Source organism: Aspergillus melleus, assembly GCF_016097325.1.
Source record: "Aspergillus melleus strain CBS 546.65 chromosome Unknown contig4, whole genome shotgun sequence".
Lineage (NCBI taxonomy): Eukaryota > Fungi > Ascomycota > Eurotiomycetes > Eurotiales > Aspergillaceae > Aspergillus > Aspergillus melleus.
The window spans coordinates 1,934,804-1,957,280 of NW_025763373.1; the positions used below are offsets into that span (position 1 = coordinate 1,934,804).

The 22,477-nt window shown below is 52.5% G+C and overlaps 10 protein-coding genes across 10 annotated transcripts; 5 read left to right on the top strand and 5 right to left on the bottom strand.

Annotated features, from left to right (window-relative positions):
* Positions 1-596: 596 nt before the first annotated feature.
* On the bottom strand, positions 597-2,361 carry CAB2_2 (Phosphopantothenate--cysteine ligase cab2). Its single transcript, XM_046089322.1, has one exon. The coding sequence runs from the start codon at positions 1,984-1,986 to the stop codon at positions 853-855; it is 1,134 nt and encodes a 377-aa protein (XP_045945292.1). The 5' UTR covers positions 1,987-2,361; the 3' UTR covers positions 597-852.
* An 18-nt stretch (positions 2,362-2,379) lies between these two features.
* Positions 2,380-4,029, top strand: LDX57_007608 (Zn(II)2Cys6 transcription factor). The gene is made up of 2 exons (XM_046089323.1): positions 2,380-2,641; positions 2,712-4,029. The coding sequence occupies exons 1-2, from the start codon at positions 2,595-2,597 to the stop codon at positions 4,000-4,002; spliced, it is 1,338 nt and encodes a 445-aa protein (XP_045945293.1). The 5' UTR covers positions 2,380-2,594; the 3' UTR covers positions 4,003-4,029.
* Positions 4,030-4,355: 326 nt separating this feature from the next.
* On the top strand, positions 4,356-6,736 carry LDX57_007609 (putative acetamidase; the record flags this gene model as incomplete). The annotated part of the gene is made up of 6 exons (XM_046089324.1): positions 4,356-4,785; positions 4,944-5,280; positions 5,412-5,683; positions 5,835-6,010; positions 6,094-6,376; positions 6,491-6,736. 6 exons carry the CDS (start codon positions 4,356-4,358, stop codon positions 6,628-6,630), a joined length of 1,638 nt encoding a protein of 545 aa, XP_045945294.1. The 3' UTR covers positions 6,631-6,736.
* A 402-nt stretch (positions 6,737-7,138) lies between these two features.
* LDX57_007610 (DUF3431 domain-containing protein) lies at positions 7,139-8,383 on the bottom strand (the record flags this gene model as incomplete). Its single annotated transcript, XM_046089325.1, has 1 exon — positions 7,139-8,383. One exon carries the CDS (start codon positions 8,381-8,383, stop codon positions 7,139-7,141), a length of 1,245 nt encoding a protein of 414 aa, XP_045945295.1.
* Positions 8,384-9,353: 970 nt separating this feature from the next.
* On the bottom strand, positions 9,354-11,357 carry hrdA (E3 ubiquitin-protein ligase HRD1; the record flags this gene model as incomplete). The annotated part of the gene is made up of 1 exon (XM_046089326.1): positions 9,354-11,357. One exon carries the CDS (start codon positions 11,355-11,357, stop codon positions 9,354-9,356), a length of 2,004 nt encoding a protein of 667 aa, XP_045945296.1.
* Positions 11,358-12,593: 1,236 nt separating this feature from the next.
* Positions 12,594-14,362, top strand: LDX57_007612 (putative MFS transporter; the record flags this gene model as incomplete). The annotated part of the gene is made up of 2 exons (XM_046089327.1): positions 12,594-12,845; positions 12,923-14,362. 2 exons carry the CDS (start codon positions 12,594-12,596, stop codon positions 14,360-14,362), a joined length of 1,692 nt encoding a protein of 563 aa, XP_045945297.1.
* A 482-nt stretch (positions 14,363-14,844) lies between these two features.
* Positions 14,845-15,639, top strand: LDX57_007613 (putative GPI anchored glycoprotein; the record flags this gene model as incomplete). The annotated part of the gene is made up of 3 exons (XM_046089328.1): positions 14,845-14,970; positions 15,037-15,170; positions 15,261-15,639. 3 exons carry the CDS (start codon positions 14,845-14,847, stop codon positions 15,637-15,639), a joined length of 639 nt encoding a protein of 212 aa, XP_045945298.1.
* Positions 15,640-16,230: 591 nt separating this feature from the next.
* On the bottom strand, positions 16,231-18,474 carry LDX57_007614 (COP9 signalosome complex subunit 1; the record flags this gene model as incomplete). Its single annotated transcript, XM_046089329.1, has 3 exons — positions 17,662-18,474; positions 17,326-17,606; positions 16,231-17,265 (listed from the first exon to the last, which is right to left on the bottom strand). The coding sequence occupies exons 1-3, from the start codon at positions 17,924-17,926 to the stop codon at positions 16,231-16,233; spliced, it is 1,581 nt and encodes a 526-aa protein (XP_045945299.1). The 5' UTR covers positions 17,927-18,474.
* A 283-nt stretch (positions 18,475-18,757) lies between these two features.
* On the bottom strand, positions 18,758-19,453 carry LDX57_007615 (uncharacterized protein; the record flags this gene model as incomplete). The annotated part of the gene is made up of 3 exons (XM_046089330.1): positions 18,758-19,132; positions 19,197-19,291; positions 19,357-19,453. The coding sequence occupies 3 exons, from the start codon at positions 19,451-19,453 to the stop codon at positions 18,758-18,760; spliced, it is 567 nt and encodes a 188-aa protein (XP_045945300.1).
* A 1,907-nt stretch (positions 19,454-21,360) lies between these two features.
* LDX57_007616 (uncharacterized protein) lies at positions 21,361-22,326 on the top strand (the record flags this gene model as incomplete). The annotated part of the gene is made up of 5 exons (XM_046089331.1): positions 21,361-21,789; positions 21,865-21,890; positions 21,972-22,066; positions 22,128-22,185; positions 22,254-22,326. 5 exons carry the CDS (start codon positions 21,361-21,363, stop codon positions 22,324-22,326), a joined length of 681 nt encoding a protein of 226 aa, XP_045945301.1.
* Between the last annotated feature and the right edge of the window lie 151 nt (positions 22,327-22,477).

Consider the following 22,477-nt stretch of genomic DNA (forward strand, 5'->3'; position numbering starts at 1 on the left):
CTATCAACCCCTGCATTCAGGTGCATTAGTGCGACAGCAAGTCTCCTCTTCCATTCATAGAATTTGCTCTAGAAGCCGGTAGGTGTGGAGGCATGGCTGCGGAACAAACGGAACCAGCTTGACTTCCTAGTTCATAACAGCCTGCATGTTCTAAGGCCCACATACGTCCATCTGGAAACAGGCAGTTAGCTCTTCTGAAGCTAACCCAGGTCAAATCGATACTATCGGGGCTTGCGCTTCCTCACGCAACCTTTCAGGATCCATTTTGCGCTGCTCTCCTTTTTGCATCAGCTAAATGTGCTCGAATATGGACAAAGACGAAAGTATCAGAGTCTCTTGATATCGAGAACGACAAGAAAGTATCTGGAAATGATCGGATTAAAAAGGCCTTGTATAACTACTATGCTCTACAACAGATGGTTCCACCGAGGAGAGTATGTCTTTTTCACTTTCGTTGTATATGGCACGTTAAGTAGGGCTTCATGAGTTTAAATATGCGCTTTTGCTTAACTAAGTTCGACTACCAGAATATGAGAGACATATTTACGATAACGTGACATCTAAGGATTGTAGCAACGAGCACGATGGCTGACTTTATAAATCATAACGTCGGTCTGCGGACCGATCCCTTGATTTGTAATAGAATAAGTTGAAGTGACGAGGTACGATACTCCTATCAACAAGCAGTACTTTTTTCATGGAGGCCTTGCACTTTCTGTCTTGGCTTTTGCACGGGGGCTACACAGCCACTCGTGGAGTGAGAGCTTTTTTTAAAGGAATCATTGGGCTCGGCTTTGCTTATGGTAACCAGTATTCTGATAGTGCATCAGTAAATGGCTTAGAAAGGTCATTTCATCGTTTCGTGCTTCGAAAAGCTCTTCTCGAAAATCTTTCGCATCTCATGCGTCCCTTCTGTCCTTTCTCAACTTTATTTGAATGCAACCTAACCACTTCAGAGACGATAAGACTCTCAATCTCAATCACCTCCTCGCCAATATAACTGTCAATCAATCCTTCGCCTTTCGAAAACTCAGGAGCCCGAACCCACTTTTTGCACCGCGGCCAGGGCGAAACAAAAACTGCCTCACGATGCCAACTAGAGACCAGACTGCCGATAACAAGATGGTGGTTATAACGCTGCAATGAGCTACGTGCTTTATGGAGCAGAATGTTTGGGTCAGCTTCCAGTTTAAGCGAGACAATCATACTTCCGGTTGGCAACCATTCGCCTACCAGGTTCTTCAGGAACTTTGGAACCGGTTTGAGCTCAATATCAGGGTTCTCTGGCTTCTTGGGCAACGCTTGATGACTCTCATCATGATTTCTTGCACTATCCACTAATCTCACGCCGCTCTGATTGAAGGGAAAGGGCAGCTGAGAGGGCTGATTCTTGTTTCCAAGCATTCTACTAGGAGGGAAAAAAACGTCACTCACATCGGCAGCGAGGTATACAAGCCCCTTAGTGCGCAGCGGCTGCATAAGCGTAGTCACTGATCGCAACTGAAACATGTAGTCAGAGATTGTTTCGAATGGCAAAAGCAGTAGGTTATTATACTCCGTGGCACAATGATGGTTTTTGAGGGCATCACGAATTTGGTCTTCGTACCCTCTACGGAGCGAATCTCTACCACCAGGACTACCGTCGTCTGCGTCTTGGAGGTTCAGAAGACATTTCTTCGGAGGACTATAACGCCGAGCATAGGGAATCAGACTGTTCTGACGATGCAAGAAGATCACTGCATATCCGCTCTGCAGGAAGTACTCGGCAGAGCGAGCACCTCTCGTACCACGCGAGAAATTATCAATGAAGTGCACGGCTTGCGACTCGTTTGGAACAGCTGTTCCTCCTGATGTCACGAGCACTACACGACGCTCTGTCTCCAGGTGGTAATTGATGAACTTGCATGCGAGCTCTTCGTGGGAAGTAAGGTTGTCAGGGGGCGAGTGTTGTCGAAAGAAATCCGCTTCCGCTTGAACTCGATCCATCTTGTCTGCAACTTGGCAGTGTATCGATCAATGAACCTAATCCAAGGGCTGGATATTTCTTCTTTCCTTAGGGACAGGTGGGAAAACTTCATTGATATAGGAGTCTTTAATATACACAGCTAAAGGCTATACAAGTGGAAGCATCCAGTGTTCTGTTGGGTGTCCCCATATAACGGCTAGACACAAGGATTAGTCCGCATAATGAGATCAATGACGGATTCATTGAGGTAACCTTGATTGAATCTCTCTAGAGCCGATATGTAAGGAATGACTCAGTAACTGCGCCGGCAGTATCCGACCTCTAGCGGGCTGATTGCCGACATGACTCACGAACCGAGTCGGTAGTAAGTTTCGACATGGGGGACAAAATTCCATCGAATTGAGAAGCATATCGACACATTGCCCTGGTGTAAGCCGTGCTCCCAAGAGAGTAATCACCGCCATTGTGTCATGCGAGTACCAGAAGATATGGGAAAAGAGACTACTACCCAATTCAGGTATAGAATCCCCCGACCTGCCGGCTATTTTCCCCGCTTTCTCCTCGCTCTTATCTCCGACGGCGATGCCCTAATCCCAACAAGGCAGGCTATCAAAGCATCCCTTCCTTGATGCGAGGGGCATTCAAAAGCAATCTAGACCCCGCTCTGACCAGAAGGTAAGTTGGGATCCGAGATGACTGCCTTCCTAGTCAAGCCATTGGAATGCACCATGAATAACACCGGCAGAGTGAAGAAGCCTCGAGGCATCCGGCGGGACCGGCACTGCCATGCCTGTCGAGCAAGAAACATCAAATGCGACCTGAACCGGCCTCGATGTCGCTCTTGCGCGCAAGACCGGCGGACGTGCACATATCCCAGACGAGTGGTATGGATGGAAGAGAAGAGTTCCTCCCCGTCATCTTCACCGTCACCATCCTCGGTCCTCCCGGCCACTCAACTACCCACCCCATCCAAGGAAACCCAAACTAGTAATGAATCCCAATCCCACACCCCCATCGGCCTCTATGGCTTCGTCGACCTCCTCGCAAACTGCTACTACCGCATCCGCGCCTCCCAGCGCGGCTTCCCCACCGAAGCCATCGATCTGATCGCACGCACCCTCGAGTTCGCGCGCTCACGCATCAACGGGGCCAAGCAACAACAACCTACCTCATCGACCCTCACATCCATCCAACTCAACGTAGCAGTCCTCATGGGTCTCAGCCAACTGGTCGGATCCGCCCACCCGCTCGCCCTCTTCGGCATCGCCACCTTCGCCATCTTCGAAGTTTGCAGCGGCTCCTTCGGACGCTGGCACTGCCATCTTCACGGCGCGCGGTCCTTACTCGATCTGCACTGTCGTAATCGTGCCGACTTCGAGACGCTCAGTCGCAGAATCACCGGTCTGGCCGATGTCCTGAGCTACCTGGTCTGGTTCGACGCTACGGGGGCTCTGATGCGTGGGGGGAGCTTGATCTTCGATGATTGGCACCGCGAGACGCTGCAGAAGAGCTTTTTTGATTCCGTGGGCTGTCCGCCAGAGACGTTTGATTTGTTTGTTCATCTTGCGAAGTACTGCGATAGAGATCGACGCGCCGCTCTTGATGCAGTGGATCTCACATGGCGCGCAATGGATCAGATCTTGCAATCGCAATCGACCGACTGCATGACCGATCGGGGTCGCGCGGCTGTAGTGTATCGATATACGGGGGCCATCGTGGCATTTACCCGCGCGGGCTGTAATCAAGGTACTACACCTACTACTAATACTATATCGACAACGATGCTGTCCTCCCGCGTGGTATCGTCCATGGTAGATAAAGTGTGCGAGTCCGTGACTCAGATGGACGTGAACTCACAGTTTTACATCCACATGGCAACGCCTGTCTATTTAGCGGGGATGAATGCAACGACCGAGGCGCAGTGTTTCGTTTTCCGGACGTACTGGCGAAATTGCCAGTTAGGTGATTTTCCGCGCTATCCGGATGGACAAGCGCAGTGTGAGCGGAGGTGGAGACATAATCGGGTGATAGTGTAGATGGTAGATGCATACATAGTATATAGGCAATGCATGATATTCGATTCTGGCCCTGTGTGATTAGCCTGGTTTCCCATTCATGCTGCATGATTAGTCCAAGCCATTTCAGTGACGAATGACTCGCATAGAACCCTTTCCCGAAGAGGAAAGCAATCAAGATATGCAGCCCTAACTACTAATCCACCAGCAGAGAACTTCCAAGGACTTCTTTGTTATGCCAACTCTGCCAATCATCATGTCTAACTCTATCAGATTAGTATCTCCCCATCACAGTAAATGCTATATAACCCCCTAGAACCGTAGCCTTCATTCCCTCTTCTTCCCTCAGGATCCCAATCATCAACCAACACAAAATGGCACCTATATACGAGCAACTCGCCGCGCAAAAACGCGCCGACCAACTATCTTCCATCCCCCCGGAATGGCGCCTCGATCCCATCCCATCCATTGACTCGGCACCCAATGCACTGACATATATCCGTCGGATCCTGACCCCCGCCGAGTTAGCCCTGACAGAGGAAACCGACATCAACGTCCTGCTCCGAAAGTTGCATTCCAGAGAGCTCTCCTCGCTGGACTTAACGAGGGCGTTTGCTAAACGAGCAGCCCTCGCACACCAGCTCACTACCTGCTGCACGGAGATTTTTTTCGAAGAGGCTTTCAAGGCAGCTGAACAGTTAGACGAATATCTCGCGACCACGGGATGTCTTGTAGGTCCGTTGCATGGGTTACCTGTCTCTATTAAAGACCTGTTCTCCGTCAAAGGCGTTGATACTTCCATTGGTAAGACTCCAATCTATCCCATTCCCTCCGTCACTTTCTTCCCTCGGCTTTTCCCTACCCAAAACCCAGTTAGCAGGGGAAGTGCTATCAAAAACCCTACCAACCTAACCCACACCCCTCCGACCAAACTACTTACCCACTAATCAAATCACCCCCAGGCTGGATCGGCCTAACATCCCAACCCTCCCCCACCGACAAAACCGTCGCAACGACCCTCCGCCGCCTTGGCGCGGTGCTTTACGTGAAAACAAACCTCCCCCAGTCAATGATGATGTCCGACTCGTATAACCACGTGTTCGGACAGTGCGTGCACCCGTTCCATCGCGGGCTCATCTCGGGCGGGAGTTCAGGTGGCGAGGCCTCGCTTGTCGGCGCCAGGGGGAGCGTGTTGGGCATCGGGACGGATTTGGGTGGCTCGATTCGCATTCCGGCGGGGGTATGTGGGTTGTATGGGCTTTCGCCGAGTCATGGGAGGCATCCGTATGAGCGGGGGAAGTAAGTATTTCTTTTCCTTTTTTTTTCTTTTTTTGGTTTTTCTTTTGGGGGCGGTTGGTGGTTTGGCTTTGAGGACGGCGATGAGGGTTGTTTTTATTGTTGATGCTAATGCATATCCACCCCCTACCCAGTCCCGGACAAGATATCGTGCGTTCAGTAGCCGGTCCCATGACAAACAGTCTAGCCAGCATCGAACGCTACATGGAAGCCCTACCATCGGTCTCGCCGTGGACGATAGATCCGCATGTCGCCGCCGTGCCGTGGCGCTCTCATCTCGCCTCTGTCGGGAACAGACGTCTCAAGATCGGGTTCCTGGTCGACGACGGGGTTGTCAAGGTTCAGCCCCCGGTCGCGAGGGCAGTGAGGGAGGTTGTGGACGCGTTGAGGGGTGCAGGGCATGAAGGTATGTACCTACCTGCTACCCTGTCACACTTGTCCGCTTGCATGCATGTGTGTATGCAAACCGAGACGAGAGACGAGACACAATCCATGCTCCCCTGCACGCAAAAAATAGAAGACTAACACATTCCGTCCCTGTCTTTCTGCCTGTCCAGTCATCGAATGGGACGCATCCTCACACGGCCACGCCTACTCTCTCTGGCTGAAAGCCGTCCTCTCCGACGGCGGCGAGGGATGTCGCAAGAAGACAGAATTGAGCGGCGAGCCATTAATCCCTGGGATGTTAGTTGGGAACGAGACGGACTTACTGACCACGTCGCAAACACATCAAGTATGAGTCCTCTCTTCCCTGTCCCTTTTCCATGCTCGCAACAAATGATAAGAGGGAAATAGCAAGCTGACAGATAATCCCAGCTCCACGCCGACAAATACGCCTACGAAACAACCTACCTCACGCAATGGACACTCAGCGGAATCGACGCCCTAATCATGCCCACAAGCCCCTGGGTAGGCTATAAGCCGTGGACCTGGACTAGCGGAAGCCAATACGTCGGGTACACGAGTATATGGAATTTCCTGGGCTATGCGGCGCTGGCGGTTCCTGTGACGTGGGCGTCTAGGGAGAAGGATCAGCCGGATGAGGAGTGGAGGGCGCATGTGCCGAGGAATGAAAGTGAGAGGTTTACGAATGAACAATGTAAGCTTCCCCCTTTTTGCTTTTACTCACCGTTTGTTCCTGTGTTTCTGTTTCTCTGCTTGTTTTGGTTGGGTTTGGGGGTTCCTTTGGCTGATTAGACATGCGTGCGGGTAGATGATATCGACCTTGTCGAGGGTATGCCTGTGGGCGTGCAAGTTGTGGGCGGCCGGTTCGGAGACGAGATGTGCGTTGCGGTGGCGAAGGTGATTGAACGAGTTCTTGCTGGGGGTCAGTTGACTCGTGCGAAGCTGTGAAGGGGAGGTTTCAATAGAGGGCAGCGGAAGTGTCACAATGAGTTTAGTATACCAGGTATGGTTGTTGCCCTGACAGTTGGTAAGAGCTAGATCCTAGACGAGTACATTTATTCGAATATGGATTGTTTTACTTGCTCCATAAATTGCATCAAATTGAGAAACCCTAGTAAACTCCTGAGGTTTGGAGCCTGCCAAACATTAACTGCGCCAGATATCAACATTTTTGATGCTCCACCAAAGCGAAACCAACTCCCATAACCCCTAGGAAACAAAATCCTCAACGCTCAGAGGAAGAAAACAAGACAATAGATCAAAGCTAGATTTCCATCATGAAGATAGGAAAAGGAGCACCGGCCCAAAGGAAGCTCACAAATATAGACAAGAAGATTATGACGGGAGACTTTCATACCCAGAGTTTGCCAGACACCAAGGGCCGGCTGCCACTCGTAAGAAGGCCTAATGTGTTTGAAAGACCAAATCTGCGGAAGATGGAGATGAGGACGACAATCTAGAACCCATCTCCCTCCTTCCAAGGTCTTCCTGCCTCCTTAGCTCTGGCTCGGGGATCCTTGCCCCGTTCCGTAGCATTGAACAGGATGTCATCCAGTAATATTTCTTTTTCGTAGATTTGATCCTGCAGTGAAAGATCCTTGCCCGGTTCGGGAACCGTGAGTCGGCTGTTCTCTCCCAGATTTCCTCGCAACCGAGCAATCTCAATCACTTCGGCTTGACCATACCAATGTTTCAGCTGCTCCTCCAAGTCTTGCTTCTCGTGGCCAACACTGCGGAATTGGTCGTACTCGTCTTCGCCACCAAAACAGACTCCATACCCGTCACAGTAGCAGACGTTCTCCTTGGGACAGACAACGTTCTGTCCGGTGAATACCACGTGCCACAAATACTCCCACACACGGCCGGAAATGTAATCACTCAATTCCGTCCGAAGGATCCAGTCGCGGTAATACACGAAGCGCGCTTTAGGTATGGACAGGATTCGCTCGCGCGAGACCGCAAACTGAGCGCAACATGGCTGCGCCAGGACGTCCGGGATGGGGTCGTCGGGGAAGATTTCTCCCCAAGATCGAGCGAGCATGGTCTCTTCCTGCTTCGTTTCGTCCTCTTCCACCGTTCCGGGATGCAGCCAGTCGGGACAGCCGGGAGCCCAGGTGCAGCGCAGGTTCATGTATCCTTCGCGGACCACTCGCGCGGGGTTGAGTCGGTCCAGCATCTCGGCCGCATTCCCGCCAAAGATCTCGTCATTGTGCCATGCGAATTGGTGAGAGTGCATGAAAGCTACGATGTCGGGCAGCTGGTCGTAGTGGTCGATGATGAAGCTCAGGTATACCATCACCTCGTGTCCTTTATTCCGGGGCGGGTGCAGAGGCGCAGAGGGGTCGTCAACCATGTAAACGGCGGACTGCCAGCCGGGGAGCTCGTACTCCATCCACGTCGTGTCTTCTTCGCTGGTCTGCGGGACCACGATCGTTTTCGAGTAGTCCGACCCGGGCGGCTTAGGCCTGCCAGGGACGTATTGCGGTTGAGGAGCGTACGGCTCTCTGCCCGGTCGTTCGTCAAATCCGACTCCGCTAATGTTCCAGCGAGCAAATGGGGTCGGGGAGGGTGTCGCAGCGGTATCGCCCAGTCGAACGGTTTGCGGCAACCGGCGCCATTGTGAGAGGCTAGTGAACGAGTATAGGAGGAAGACGAAGAAGGTCAGGCCAAGGAGCGGGATAGCCCGCCGTGTGGAAAGCATTAGATCGGGTCTGTCGGCGCTACCGCGGAGAAGAAAAGAGTCGTCGCAAAAGGGTAGGGGAGTCTGCTGCAAAGCAATTGAGCCAAGTCATGCGATTAGCGACCGGGTGTTAAAGAGACACTCATTTATCATCACGAGAAAGGGGGTGGAGGTGAAAGGAGGCGTCAACGGAGCATGGATGAGAGACAACAAGAAACGTGGCTTGCAGCAGAGCATCCTGGAACCGATCAGCGCCGCCAGGGGACCAGACTTACGTTTTCTGTCAACCATGTGCGATGTCGGGGTGTGACATCAGAGGGGGTAAGGGAGGGGATGTAGGAGGGAGGGGCGCATGAATAAATTGCAATGGAAAGGATGTCAAGGAAAGAATAGAAGAGGAAGAAGGAAAGGAAGAGAAGCGCGCACACGACCGAAGTAGCAGAAGAGATGGAGATGAAGAGAGACGGGAAGACGGGCGGAGGCGGAGCTGGCGTCAGCAGCGGATGACGACGAGACCCTCAGAAATTCCCCGTCATGAAATCACCCCTCGTCCTACGGTCGCATTCGATTCCTTGACAACCACGACCTGTCGATCTTTTTTGACCGTGAAACACCACTATCCGTACTTATTTAATGTCTCGGAAGTCGGAACTATCACCGGATTCCGGACCTACAATCGATGGATCGGTTCAGTTCAGTTCACGCCAAGATCACCGCATCAAATTCGCCATTACACTATGTACAAACTTCTTCTTCTTCTCAATTTCCAGTGAAATATTTTCCAACGTCATCAAATCAGGCTATGGCTAACATGGCCACAGCACCAGTCAAAACATACACCCCGGGTATGATGGGTCTGCCTCGCTAAAAAAAGAAAGAAAACAAAAGGGCAGAGCAGGAAGTATAAACGCCAATGAGATTTTACACCAGGGCAAGCCAGAGAGAAGGGGAATGTAGGGGCCCAATAAATGACAAACAAAAAGAAAAATCGTCAGCTCTCATCGTCCACTGCATCTTCTACAGTCGCTGCTCTTGCCTTCCCCTTGGATGACGTCGACTGACCGTCCTCGTTCTCTCGCTCCTCAGCGTGTGTGGAAGACGATCCATCTTTCTCGGGTTGTGTCTCCGAAGCCACGTCGGTCCATTGCTGAGAGGGCGATTCGGCCCCGTCACGTCCCCAGTCCGGTAACCCTTGGGAAGCAGACACAGACGCAGTAGTATCCCCATGGTTCTGGTCTTCGTTCTCAACATGAGTTTCTGTAGCAGCATGGGGCATGGACGCATGATCCGTCGTCTGCGCTGGCGATGTCAACGCCGGAACCGCCGGGCTTGCGCTCGAGCTGGTGGCCCCTGGAGGCCCATGTGTCGTGGATTGCAGAGGAACAAGGGACCACCCCTGTGGGAGGGTAAGTCCTTCCGGGAGTTGAGAATCGTCTGCAGCCAAAGTCGGGACAGGGTTGTCCGCGATGTAATGGTGGCGTGCGAAGATCGACGACGGTGCGGTTGATGTGGGAGGAACCGAGGGGTTGGTGAATACGTTGGTCAGAGGTTCTGTGGGGTTGCTCTGTAGAGTTCGAAGTCTCTGCAATTCTGTCTGTAACTGTCGTACTACACTGAGCTGGTCTGCGGTGACACGGAGGTCATGAATTTCCTGCATGATCTGCTGCTCCATCTGCTGCAATTGATTCCGCATGTCAGGAACGCCGGTAATAGTAGCGTTAGGTGCAGGAGGGTGCGCCTCAGCTTGTTGAGGCCGCCCGAACCCGAACCCAAAGCCGATGTGTTGAGGGCCCGGGATGTTGGCGTTGTTTGCTGGTTGCGGTGGAACGTTTCCTTGGTGGATCTGTTGTTGGAGATTGTGAAAAAGATCGCCTCGGCCGGCGCCGAACCCAATCCGAAAGGGTCCAAACTGATATACACGGGCCCTGGGCAAACCATCGGCGTTCCTCCCGAGAGCTTGGTTCCCACCGGCGAAGTTCTGTTGGCCGCCAGCGCCCGCGTTGCCCTGTGCATTGTTCGCCACGTTCCCTGCGTCTCCGCGAGGGCGGGGAGGTGCGATCACCGGACGACGGCACGTAGGACAGTTTTGCTGTCTTTCCAGCCAACTTCGGAGACAGGCAAAATGCAAGATGTGGCCACATGGAAGCTTTTTCGGCCGGAGACGATCTGAAACTCGCGCTCGCAGCGGCTGCCCGTGAGCAGGCTGTTGCCAATGTGTCATCTCCTCGCGACAAATAATGCAAACTTCCTCTCTTGCAACTTCTTCGGCGGTGGCGTCGGGGTATCTCTCGTTCATGTCACGGGTGGCATTTCGGAAACGAACGAAGTCTATGATCCGTCGGCCGAAAGAGCGAATGGTAACCACGACGTCGCGCAAGATGTGAATCGGCAATCCGTAGAAGGTGAAGAGGATGGCAAAGAAACTCAGGTACACGGTCAACTTCAAGAAATCGGTGACAAGATCCAGATAGAAGATCCATCGGCTCTTTTCCTCCCAGCCGGGAACGTCTAGTTCCATCTCATTAACGTCGTTCTCATCCGGAAGATCAGCGGGGGGCGCGGTTTCACCCCTGCGCGCATGTTCCTGGATCGCCTCCTCTCTAGCCGCTCGGATCTCTTGACGGCGCTCCTCGAGCTTTGCTTTCGTCTGCTGGTGGGTAATGTAAATCTCCACCAGAGATATCGAGTATCTAGCTGCGGTGGAGCTGGACAGAATCGTGAGAATGGCAAACTCAAAGCCGAACATGACCATCATATCCGGGCGCGCCTGCTCAAGGACGGTGGTTATGCAATATCTCAGCATGAAGGCACTGAAGAGGACCGAGATGAGCAACGAGGCAGCCATCCGGATATGGAACAGGCGAGGATTAGCCGGTGGCTGCTGTTCCAAGTATTCCACGCGACCTTCGCCGATCCATCCCCAAACCTTGCCCACGAGCAGGCAAACAAACATCACCAGAAACCACCCACCCAGCTCGCCCCGAAATATTGTCATCGCAAGGCATGTTTCCGTGATGGCAAACCATCCCTTCTCGTATAGCTGCTCGGTTTCGATCGGTCGTAGGGGTCCGTACAGAAGTCGCTGAAGCCAGAAGAGGAAAAAGCCCACCGCCAAGAGACATAAATTCGTCAGGATCTGGGGGAGCGAGTGAGTCCGACATCTTCCGCAAGGGCACGCACGCTGCGGTAAGGACTTACCATAAGGTTGGCGCTGCTCTGAGATAGATACACGCAGGCCGAGTAGAAATTCGCCCTTTGGTGTAGCGCTTTCAAGAAAACACCCGTGGCCAGGGCCACAGACGCCTGTGAAGCAATGAGGTCAGCACGAAGTGAATCCGCGACGCAGGTGCAAGCGAGTTACTTACCCCGGCGTAGGCGGCTAATCTCATGGCGACAGGGAGACAGACGTGGGCAAAAAGCCCGGGGTCATCGACGAGGACGGGATATCGACAGTAAACTACCTCTCAGAAGGACATTGGCAGGACTGAGCCAGAGAGGAAGAAACAATGGGGATAACTAGAGAGGGGGGAAGCGCAGCAAGTCCGGCGGAGTGGACGGAGGTCTTCTGGACAGCTATACTGTACTGTATGGATGTATTGTACCGGTTGTTACCGTCTGGCTGCCTTCTTACGTCAGCGGGTCTGCCGGAGCATGTGACTTATCTCCGTTCTGGACTTGATGTATAGGGGATTGGCGATGATGGGTGATGAACATGTGTGAATTGAACTTAGCAATGCTTGTAATATGATAAGAGAGCGAGGAAGGTGGGCAAGTAGCAGTAGTAGTCATACCTAATGTTAGGTAGTCACCAATCGGCATTGTAACAGGTCTACCTTGCATATATATTCCTGGAAGGTTTCGTTGACTGAATGACTTCATTGCTGACAGAACCCGCACAATGTGAACGGGTCTTACACGATGAAACAGACATTCCAGAAGGCCATAAGCAGAAGGAAACCAAAGATCCCAACAAACCAGCCTGATTGGGTTCGTATGGTGCACAGCAACTTTATGCAGTGACAACTTGGCCGGGCCCAAGCAGCCATGACGCGTAATCATGTGACATCGGGGATCACTGGAGGGGAAGATCACTTCCTCCTCCCTTGCCAGTCCATCATCTCTTGTTCCAGGATGCATGATTCTTTGATGCCCTAATTTTATACAGAGAAGAGACTAGTGGATTGGGGTACCTATGATTGTTATATGATCGGGATTTAATCATCTATATACAATGGCGTTACAAGGCTCTTTGTTTACCGCCAGTCGCACTCAGACACTAACCTATCTACTTGCTGTGTGCCCCTTTTCCATTGCTTTCTTGGTCTTTATCAATTCCTCTGTATCATTTGTTGTGACCGATCTGATAGGACTACATGAAGGAGAGGGCAATGCGGTGGGAACCCTGGGTTTTGCCGATGAGCTACTTGCGCTGGCCGCTTGTCCCCTGTGGGGAGCTCTGTCGGATCGCATAGGTGTCCGCAATGTAAGTGTCGTCTTCGCATCGGATGATGTGGAAGTTCAAAGTTTCCCTGATAGCTCAGTGATGATAATTTAATTTAGGTCTGTGTCGCTGGGTATGCTATTGTGGCCCTGGCCCTGGCCCTGTTCGTTCAGGCCAAGAATGTCTACCCCCAGCTGCTTCTGGGAAGACTGCTGTTCAGTGTAGGAGGCTCTGCAGTCTCGACCATGGTGACGGCCGTTCTACCTGCAGTGACCGGAAAGGCCCGTGGACACGAAATTCCATCATCCCGGGCTAACAATGCGGTCGAAACTCAGAATGATCCCGCTCATCCACCTTCCTCTCAAGGTGCCGGGTCAAAGGCTGATAAAAGGTCACCGTCATCCAGACTGGCTGGATTTGTGGGGATGTGTGCTGGATGCGGCGCCCTGGTGTCTCTCGTGGCCTTCCTGCCGCTCCCAGCCCGTTTCCAAACCTGGGGGCTATCTCCGCCTGAAGCAATCCAGTATAGCTACTATCTAGTTGCGCTCGTGGCCCTGTTGGTGAGTGCTTGCTGTTGGATCGGCTTGCGGAATCTTCCCGGCGAGAAAGATAAGACGTGGAGTTCGCTGTGGTCGCTACACTCGGAGGACTCGGAGACAACGTGCAGCGGCCCATCCTGTCCCGTGTACAGCAAATCACGACTCCCTTATCTACGACAGCTCAATGCAGCGATTACATTGGGCTTCCGCCAACGCGATATATTCATAGGCTATCTTGGGGGATTCGTGGCCCGAGCGTCGTCTGTGGGCATTTCATTATTCGTCCCCCTTTTTGTTAACCATTACTACCGAGCATCCGGGCTTTGCGGCGGCAACGATGACACCGGCCCTAGCGGGATCAAGGAATCGTGTCGCGAGGCCTACGTGTTGGCCTCAATACTGACGGGCGTCTCGCAGCTAATAGCGTTGATCGCAGCGCCGGCGTTCGGGTTTTTGTCCGAGAAGTCAAGATGGTATCATCTTCCTCTTCTTTTTGCCTGCCTCGCAGGTGTTATCGGCTATACGGCATTCGGGTTGCTGCCCAGCCCGCAATTTAAAGGTCCCGATGGGAATGCAGGCGTGTTCCTGGTGGTGGCCCTGCTCGGAATCAGCCAGATCGGTGCCATTGTCTGCAGCTTGGCAGTTCTCAGTGGCGGCATCCTGAATGTTAGCGATGATTCTCGCATTGAAGCCCATGACTCAGGAAATCCCCCGCATGCGGAGACTGGCCGAGACCTTGACTCCGACGAACAGCGACCATTGTTAGGTGGCGCGGCGGGTCAGACTCCAAAGAGACAGCCGCTGGCGCACCTCAAAGGATCAATTGCCGGCGTCTACTCTTTGTATGGCGGAGCGGGCATCTTGCTCCTGACCAAAGTGGGTGGAACCTTATTCGACACCGTCTCCCCCGGCGCACCTTTCTACATCATGGCTGGATTCAACGGTGCTCTGTTGCTGGCCGGAGTGGTGAGCGGACTGGTGAGCCGTCCTAAGGCTCGTGTTCCGATAAGTGGCGCTTAGATTCAATATCCCTGGTCTTCTATCATACAATTTGTTTTAAGCGAAGCGCTATTCTTGATGTACGGAGTATGTTTACTGTTTAGTGCAAGGGCAAATAAAAACCTCAGCAAAAAACGGAGTGGCACCGAGGCGGCCCCTAAGCTTAAGCGGCGACAAGGAGAACGACTCGAAGGCAATCCAGAGAATCCAGGCAGGCCCCAAGTCGCGACTGGTCAGGAACTATTTCTTAGCTGCCGCCACCGACCCAATCATCAGACTTCGACCCTCCCCTCGTTCCTGACGATTTTCCTACTCCGGCGTAGTGAGATTATCAAGATTTCCCAAATGGACATGGCCGGCTTATTCTTCTTAAGGGACTGGCAGCCCTGTTTTCCTCTGCGAACTCCGCCTGCTGTTTTCCCCCCAACTTGTCTCTCCTTTAGTCGCAACGATCGGCTCTTGCATCCACACCCATACATTCGTTTACTTGAATACTTTCAACTATGCATCTCCAGTCGCTCACTCTCGCCTTCCTGGCATCCGCCACATCCGTTGTCGCCAACGATGTAGTGTCGATCTTTCTCCCGGAGGCTGACCCCCAGCCCATCGTCGGCAAGGTCATCGGCGTTGTAAGCTCCCGTCCAGCCATTCTATGCGTATTTGATGTCCAAAAAAAGCTAACATCATTACCACAGGATGGCCCTGTCACCTCTTACGTTCTCTACTGTGCCCCTGGCACTGATGATTATGACTGCGGACTTCCCCCGGACGGCTACACTGTCGCCCAAGGTGCCTCCACCCACCGTATGATCTACAGCTACGAGGACTAGTAAGTTATCAATAACTGCTCCAGCCCACCTACACCCCCCCAAAGATAAATAAACCAAGAAAACCAAACCGCTAACCTTCCACTCCACAGCGTCCAAAGCCGAGGCTGCCAGATCGGCAACAAATCAGTCATCACCTGTGATATCAAGATGCACGACGCGACCACCACCACAGCAACCTCCGAGACCCTGACCACCACCAGCGTGCCTTACCTCCCCGTCACCATCACCGCCACCGAGACCGGCGCCACAAACAAGGCCACTGCGACCGCTAGCTCCGCCTCCGCGACCGCCACGGCTAAGTCCACCCTGTCGACCACCGCGTCCGGCAGCGCCTCAGCCAGCGCTACCGGCACCGGTGCCGATGCCTCCGCAACGGATAGCAGCAACGCTGCCCTGGCCCAGGCTACCGGTCACGCGGGCTTGATTGCCGGCGGTGCTGCGATGGCGTTGGCGTTGGCTATGGCGTAGATGGTTGGGGGTTATATTGGTTCGGTTGGGTACTATTGTGATGAATAATGGGCTGAGTTTTTCTTTCTTCTACATCTGCTCGTGTAATTAATTCAGCTCGCTGTGATGCTTTCTGATGACTTCCCCGATGCACTCACTCATTCAGTGCACTTACGCAGATGATTCCCTTTTGATGGCTATGTTTAATACCGATTTAATGTGAATAATACGCTCGAAAACCAGTTCATTCGGATTAATGGTCATGCCTACCTAATATCGATGTAACTTGAAAAATACGCTTTAAATTCAGTAAATCCGATAAGAAGACCACCCCTCGTAGACCTAGGGATCTTGGCATGGTTGAGATATGAAAGGGAAGTGAGGTGAAATTGAGTAGATTTAGCGCGCAGTCATCTTGAATTGGTATCTATGCATGCATCGTCGTAGATAGCAAGTGGGGTTCTGTTTCTTTCCTTCGCTCATTATCTAGCCACTAGTAGTCATTGCTCCGGTTCGTATCTCTAGGTCTTGTCCCATCTCATCTCATCACATCACATGTTGTCTCATCTCATGATGTCTCGCTACCTTCCCTAAAGACAGACAGCTCATGGCTTACTTACCACCATGAAAGAATTCAAGAAACCCCGCGCCCCCTTTTGCCCCCTTCCCCCCTTGCCCGTGACCATGCGGCCCCGTCTTCGACCGGTCGTCGGTATTCCGGACCTCCAAGCCCGCGCGGATGATTTCCGTCCGTAATAGACGGATGTGCGCTTCGCGGGTGAACTCCGAGAGATTGTTCAAGATAGCCTCTTGGACTTCCGTGCGTTTGTCGACCTCGTTGGAGACCAGGACCATTTTCTCCAGGTCGATGCGTGTGTCCAAAGTGCCGTCCTGGATGAGGCGGATCAGTTCCTGGACGAAGGGGGAGTGAAGGTCTATGGCGGGGGGTTGGCCGGAGCCGGAGTTCGGGGCGAAGATCCGAGCCATCGAGTCGAGGGTGACGCGGCTGAAGGGGACGAGGTATTGCTGGATGGACTTGGTGCGGATGCGCGTGTACAAGGTGTCGACGTGGCGCTGGAGGTGGATGTCCAAGAGGTAGTCGGCGCGGTAGGACTCGAGGATGTCGAGACAGGGGCGGAATTTGGAGGTGCAGAAGAACGAGATGGCGCGGCGGATGTGGGGTTCGAGTTCGAGGAAGTTGCGGAAAGCGGAGTTGTCGAGGACGCGGCGCTGGAGCTCGTGGCGGTCCATGGAGGCGAGCGCGCAGAGGCCGCCGTAGACGGCGACGTCGTTGGAGGTGAGCGTTTCGTTGTACGAGTCGCCGAGGGTGGGCGGGGTGCTGAGGAAGCTGTTCGCGGCGTCCAGGTAGGAGCCGGAATGAAGTTGGGATAGGCCCAGCGCGGCGGCCATCTTGGGCTGGTTCTTGGCTTGTTCTTCCGGTTTGGACTGAAGGTTGCGTAGTCGTTGGACGTTCGACTGAACGCTGAGCCAGTCCCCTCGCTCGATGGCCACATTGATGATCTTGAACAGCATGGATGCGATGTGACTCGGGGTGGTGCAATAGTCCCTCATGCGAGAATAAGCCTTGGATGCTGCCACCAGGTCGCCGATTTGATGGTAGTGTTGTCCGAGATCTTCATTTCCCATCTGCAACACGAAGTTTTGTCAGACAACATCGTACTAGAATGGAGGACAAAGCCAGCTTACCCTTATACTCTCTTTGATCAAATTGTTCTTGTAGCCTCGAAGCTCGTGTTCTAATCGGTCGCTCTCAGCCTTGACAATCTTGTTCATGCGGTCCATCCACTCCTTGTCGAGAGCAGCCTCGGGTTCATTCGGCGCAACCTCAGCAAGCGCTCGCACAGCCCATTCATATCTCGAGACATCTTTGTTCGACTTGGCTTCGGCAACCGCGGTCTTAAGCGCTTCGCTGGAAAGGTATGTCGAACACGTGCCTATTAGATACAGGCGATTGAATCTGGTCCGGCCTAATAGAGCACAGGAATTAGTCAGAGAACTTAGTTAGGGCAGATGCTGACATACCAGTGTAGTTCGCGATGTATGATTCCAGTTCGAATTTGGGTGGATCTAGAAGATCAGCAGCCATTCCATTAAACCCCAAGAGCCGCATTTCCATCACATCAGCTGAAAAGTTTCCAGGAGACATACCATCGACCTTCACAAATGGAACTATAGCAGCGGCTTTCCCATTCAAGCTCTCCAAGTCTGCGGCTCCCACGCCCGATACTTGCCTCGGGATCAAGGTCGACGATGGAGCGTCGAAGGTGTCCGGCGGTATGTAATCCATCTCCGACTACTTGAGAGTGTTTGGCACGTGCACTTTTGGTAGAACCGGTGAGCGCGGTAATGCAGCTCCCAAAACTAGAAACAATGAAATGTGCCTGGGGTTTATCTGAGAGCTGGGTCTCGGGCGGTTGGTACGGTGCTGGAGCCTTCCGAGCCTCACAGTGCGGAGGGGTGTGCGGCACGTCAAGATGAAGAAAGATGAGGCGATTTTGAACGGAAAATGCCGCGTTGAGTTTGAAGAAACTTCACGGAAGGCCCTTTGGTCAAGGCTAGAAGTTGATGGCCAGCAGTGGTAGCAAGCGAGGCGGATTTGGAGAGCGGAGGTGGAGTGGGCGAGATGATCTATCGGACAGCCATCATCGATCATCATGATTCGATATCAACAAGCCATCGCTACCCCGACGTTCACCGCTCCACACACCGCCTTGGCCCTGTCCATCACCGATTATCACTATCATCCACTTTCGTTATTATTGAATGTTAAACCACCTTCCCTACATCGTTTCACTAATTGTTACTTGCAACACGACAACACGCTTCCGAGCTAATCATGGGAGACTTTTGAGATTCCATTCTTCAATCAGGTACATTAAGAAGTGCAAATATTATTAGGGACAGAACCGTTATGACATGCGTGGACGATGAACCATAGAAAGCAGAGATGAGAACGCCCCATACAACGCTGAAAAGACAAGAGTACTGCAGGCAAATATGCTATGAGCGGAAAGAAACGCAGAGCGGAGCGGGACAACAGAGATGCCCGTCCTATGATTTCTGAGCTGGGGAATGCCTCGCGACAGCCAGACGCAGAGAGTTGACCTTGACACCGCACTTAGAGCAAGGTAGCGAAGCCCGCGAGGAAAGCTCCGACCACTGCAACGGTACCATAGACATGTCCCATCTCAACCGACTGTCTGGGAGCAAGGCCCTTGGCATCTGCCTCTCCGGTGAAAGGAGCCAGAGAGGTGGTAGCAGCGGGAGTGCTGACGGTGGAGGTGGCAGTGGTGGTATTGACGCGCTTGGGGTTCTGAGCTCCACAGGGGTGATCGTCGCGACAATCTGACTGGCACTCAGCGTCGTTGTTGCTGCAGGCACTCACACACTTGTTGTTCTGCTCAGTGCAAATGAAGTAGGGGATCGTCTCCGAGTATTCCGAGGCATTAGGCGACTGGCCGTTACTGCAGATGCAAGTGTAGTCCAAAGTTTTCTGTATTGGACGGGAGACTGTCAGAAAGAGAGCACTCAATGGATAGAACGCAACAAGGTCTTACCGCGCTACAGCTGTTGTCCTTAGGTTTGTTGGATGCCCCAGGCATCTGGAGGCAAAGAAGCGGGCAGGCAGAGGTCTGCGATTGGCACCAATAATCTATCACACGCAAGACTGTGAGCACAGTGCGAGATGAAGATGTGGTCTTTCATCTAGAAACATACCTCTGGTAGATTCATCGACAGTGCTCGGGTCGATGGTCTGGCCGCTGGCCAGTCCCGCGACAGAGGCAAGGAGAGCGAGAGAATGTAGAAAAAGCATTTTGTATATGATGCTGATGAAAGAAGGGGGTCTAGATAGCGTTCTGTCTGGTCCGTGATCCAAATGGTAAGCCTGAAAAAATGCAGAATGACAGGTCTCAAAAGGAGAGCCTCGCACAGATATACCAACCGGATTAGGAGATAAGAGCAAAAGGCCCGACTGCAGGTAATCAATAAGTGAGCTTTATTGACGCCTAAACTGGAGCGGATTGAGAGATTTAAACAAGACAAGGCAAATCAAAGAGAAGGGATTGCGAAAGGGACTGAGAGAGGGGGCCGGTGAATGGAAGAAAAAAAAGGGAATTCATACTAGTGATAAAAACCGTTCCGCCAGGCTCATATATATGTAGTCAGACTATCACACCGTACTACTTTGGCCCTCCCAAACGAGGTTGGGGTGGCGGCGCTATCTTCCCTAAGCTCCAGACCATTTGTCCTCCTAGAGCTTCATGTAGAGTTCTGTTAATTTAGTGACTCGTTAGTCTGGAATTTTCCACTAAGAAGTCGGACGGCGTCTTAACCGACACGAGGAGAATATGGACCCATTTCACATTAATTACATACATAATTCAGTACATACACATTTGCCATCACAAGAAAATGGACCCCGAAGGGTTAAGTGATGAAACCAGCTAGAGCTGCAGCACAGAAAACAAGAGACGCAACGAATTTGACCGAGGGCAAGGGAAAGAAAAGAGAGGGAGAAAAAAATGAGACAAAGGAGCCATGTCGATCCGGGGCAGCTTGCCGGGAGGCATACCCTGGTCTGCATGGAGCCATGGAGCGTCCCATGAGTGACATGACTGCCTTTGCCCCCTCTCTGGCCGTTCTATCTTTAGGAGTTTGATGGCGACTACGCGTCCTCTTCCGGCCTCTGGGAGCAGAATTCAACCCTCACATGGCCCTGCAATGTCTTGGAAGCAGACGAGCGGGCAGATAAGTCGGAGGCATTGTGATTGATGGCTGCTTTCCTCCGGCAAGGACGGGCCCAGGATGTCTCACTTGGGGTTGAGGAATACCCGAGATTGTGGCGGACTGATTGGGTCCAAAGACGCTTGGCTTTTTCTAGCGTGGACCCTAGTAATGTCGCTAGCAAGAAAGGGTAGCACGGCTAGGTCGTAGGTCTGCATTGTAGGCCGTAGTGCATGGGATGGACTGATCCGAAGAGCGTTGGCTTACCGGGCCAAATCATCGCCCAATTTGAGAGCCGTTCAGTGATAGGATGGTCAGATAACCCAGTGAGTCAATGATCATGTTGAAAAATTCGGCAGCGACCGACGACAGCCAACGCAGTGTCTGTAGTTTGAACTCAGTACAGCCTAGTCAGAAACGATGGGGTTGTCTTGTCGTTCGTACTCCCAGACCTTCGGCGGTCATGTGGCTGCCGTCGGGGCCGGGGTCTCTTGGCAGTCCCGTGATTCTCGGCCGCTGGGAGACATAATCATTTCCTACGACGGAAGGAGGCAAAGCGTTGATTGTCATTGACCCTTGTACCGGCATCCCTCCTCATCTGAAACCTCCGATCTTATCAATTGTCCTCCCGGGTCTTTTCTTTCTTTCCTGCTCGCTTTCTCCTCTTTTTGCCCCCGCACTTTCCACCTGTCAAAGCGGTCCAAATCCGGCCTGCTGACACAAACCCCTAGTAAGCTTCAACTAGTTACTACGACGTGAGTGATATCAAACGCCACCTTCTACCCTTGCCTCTTTTCTTTTCTTTTCTTTCTCTTATTCCGTTTGGTGTCTGTACTTTTTATTTTTATCACTCCTCATTGGGTTTCTTCCCCGCCACGGGTTCTCGCACATACCCCCTCGATTCAACGAGGCTGGTTGCATCTAAACTTATTCTTAGTGACCGCCAGGAATCGACCACTCCCTTCGTCAATTGTCCCCCCTCGGAGATCTAAATGGATGGAGCCAGCGAATGAGGAGTCTGGTCTGGTGCCTCGGACATCCTCCCCCTCCCGATCCTCTCCCTCGAACCCTCGTCCCGATTCCCCGACAGCCGCCGCATCGTCCTCGGATGGAGCCAGCGCCAGCAATGGGTCATTTCTGCCCCAGGCCCGCAACAATTCGCCTCACGCCTCGCCCAAAGATCGCCCCGTCTCCGGTATAGTTCCGCCATACTGGACTCACCATCGCAATGCGTCCCGTGCATCCCAAGCATCGCTCGATCGGTTTCCAGCCATCACGCTAGAAGACCATACGGAGGATCCAAATTCGGAGACGAGTCGCGGCCTATGGGCTCGAAGCGTATCGGTTAACGATTATGTCGTGGTACAAGGCAAAACTGGCATTGGGTCCTATGTGGTCTGGAATTGCACCGTCCAGACACTGGAGGTACAACGGTCCCTAGCTCCGACCTGAAGCATGAACTTCACTGTTCCAGGATAGATTGCTAACTTACATTGGCAGGGTGGTCCCATCACTATCCGTATGAGGTATGTATACATCTAAAATATCCCAGCCACACCATCCCCTCACCGATCTGGACCTCGATTGACCTCGTTGTCTCACATTAGATACTCCGAATTCGACGACCTACGAAAACAACTCGTCGCCTCATTTCCACATGCAAAGAACGCCCTCCCAGCTCTCCCCCCGAAGAGCGTCCTCTGTGCGTCCCGAACCGCATACCCCAACCCCAATTACAAAACACCTCTAACCTACCTCCCTAGACAAATTCCGTCCCTCCTTCCTCGAATCTAGGCGAGTTGGATTAGAATATTTCTTGAAGTGAGCATACATATCGACCTCCGAACCCACACACCATCGCGTCTCTAACCCTTTTGCTTCCACTATAGTTGTATCCTATTGAACCCCGAATTCTCTAGCTCGCCGATCGTCAAGGACTTCCTCTTCGGTAGGATGTGTTGATAATCAACTGTGAGATCATTGTTGCTGTGATTTTACCCCTATGATGTTATGTCTATGTATAATGCTGCGTTGGAGCCTTTGGAGCAACGATTTGATTTTTTTTGTTTCCATTTTCTTGCACAGGCCTATATAGCCATTATATATCACTGAG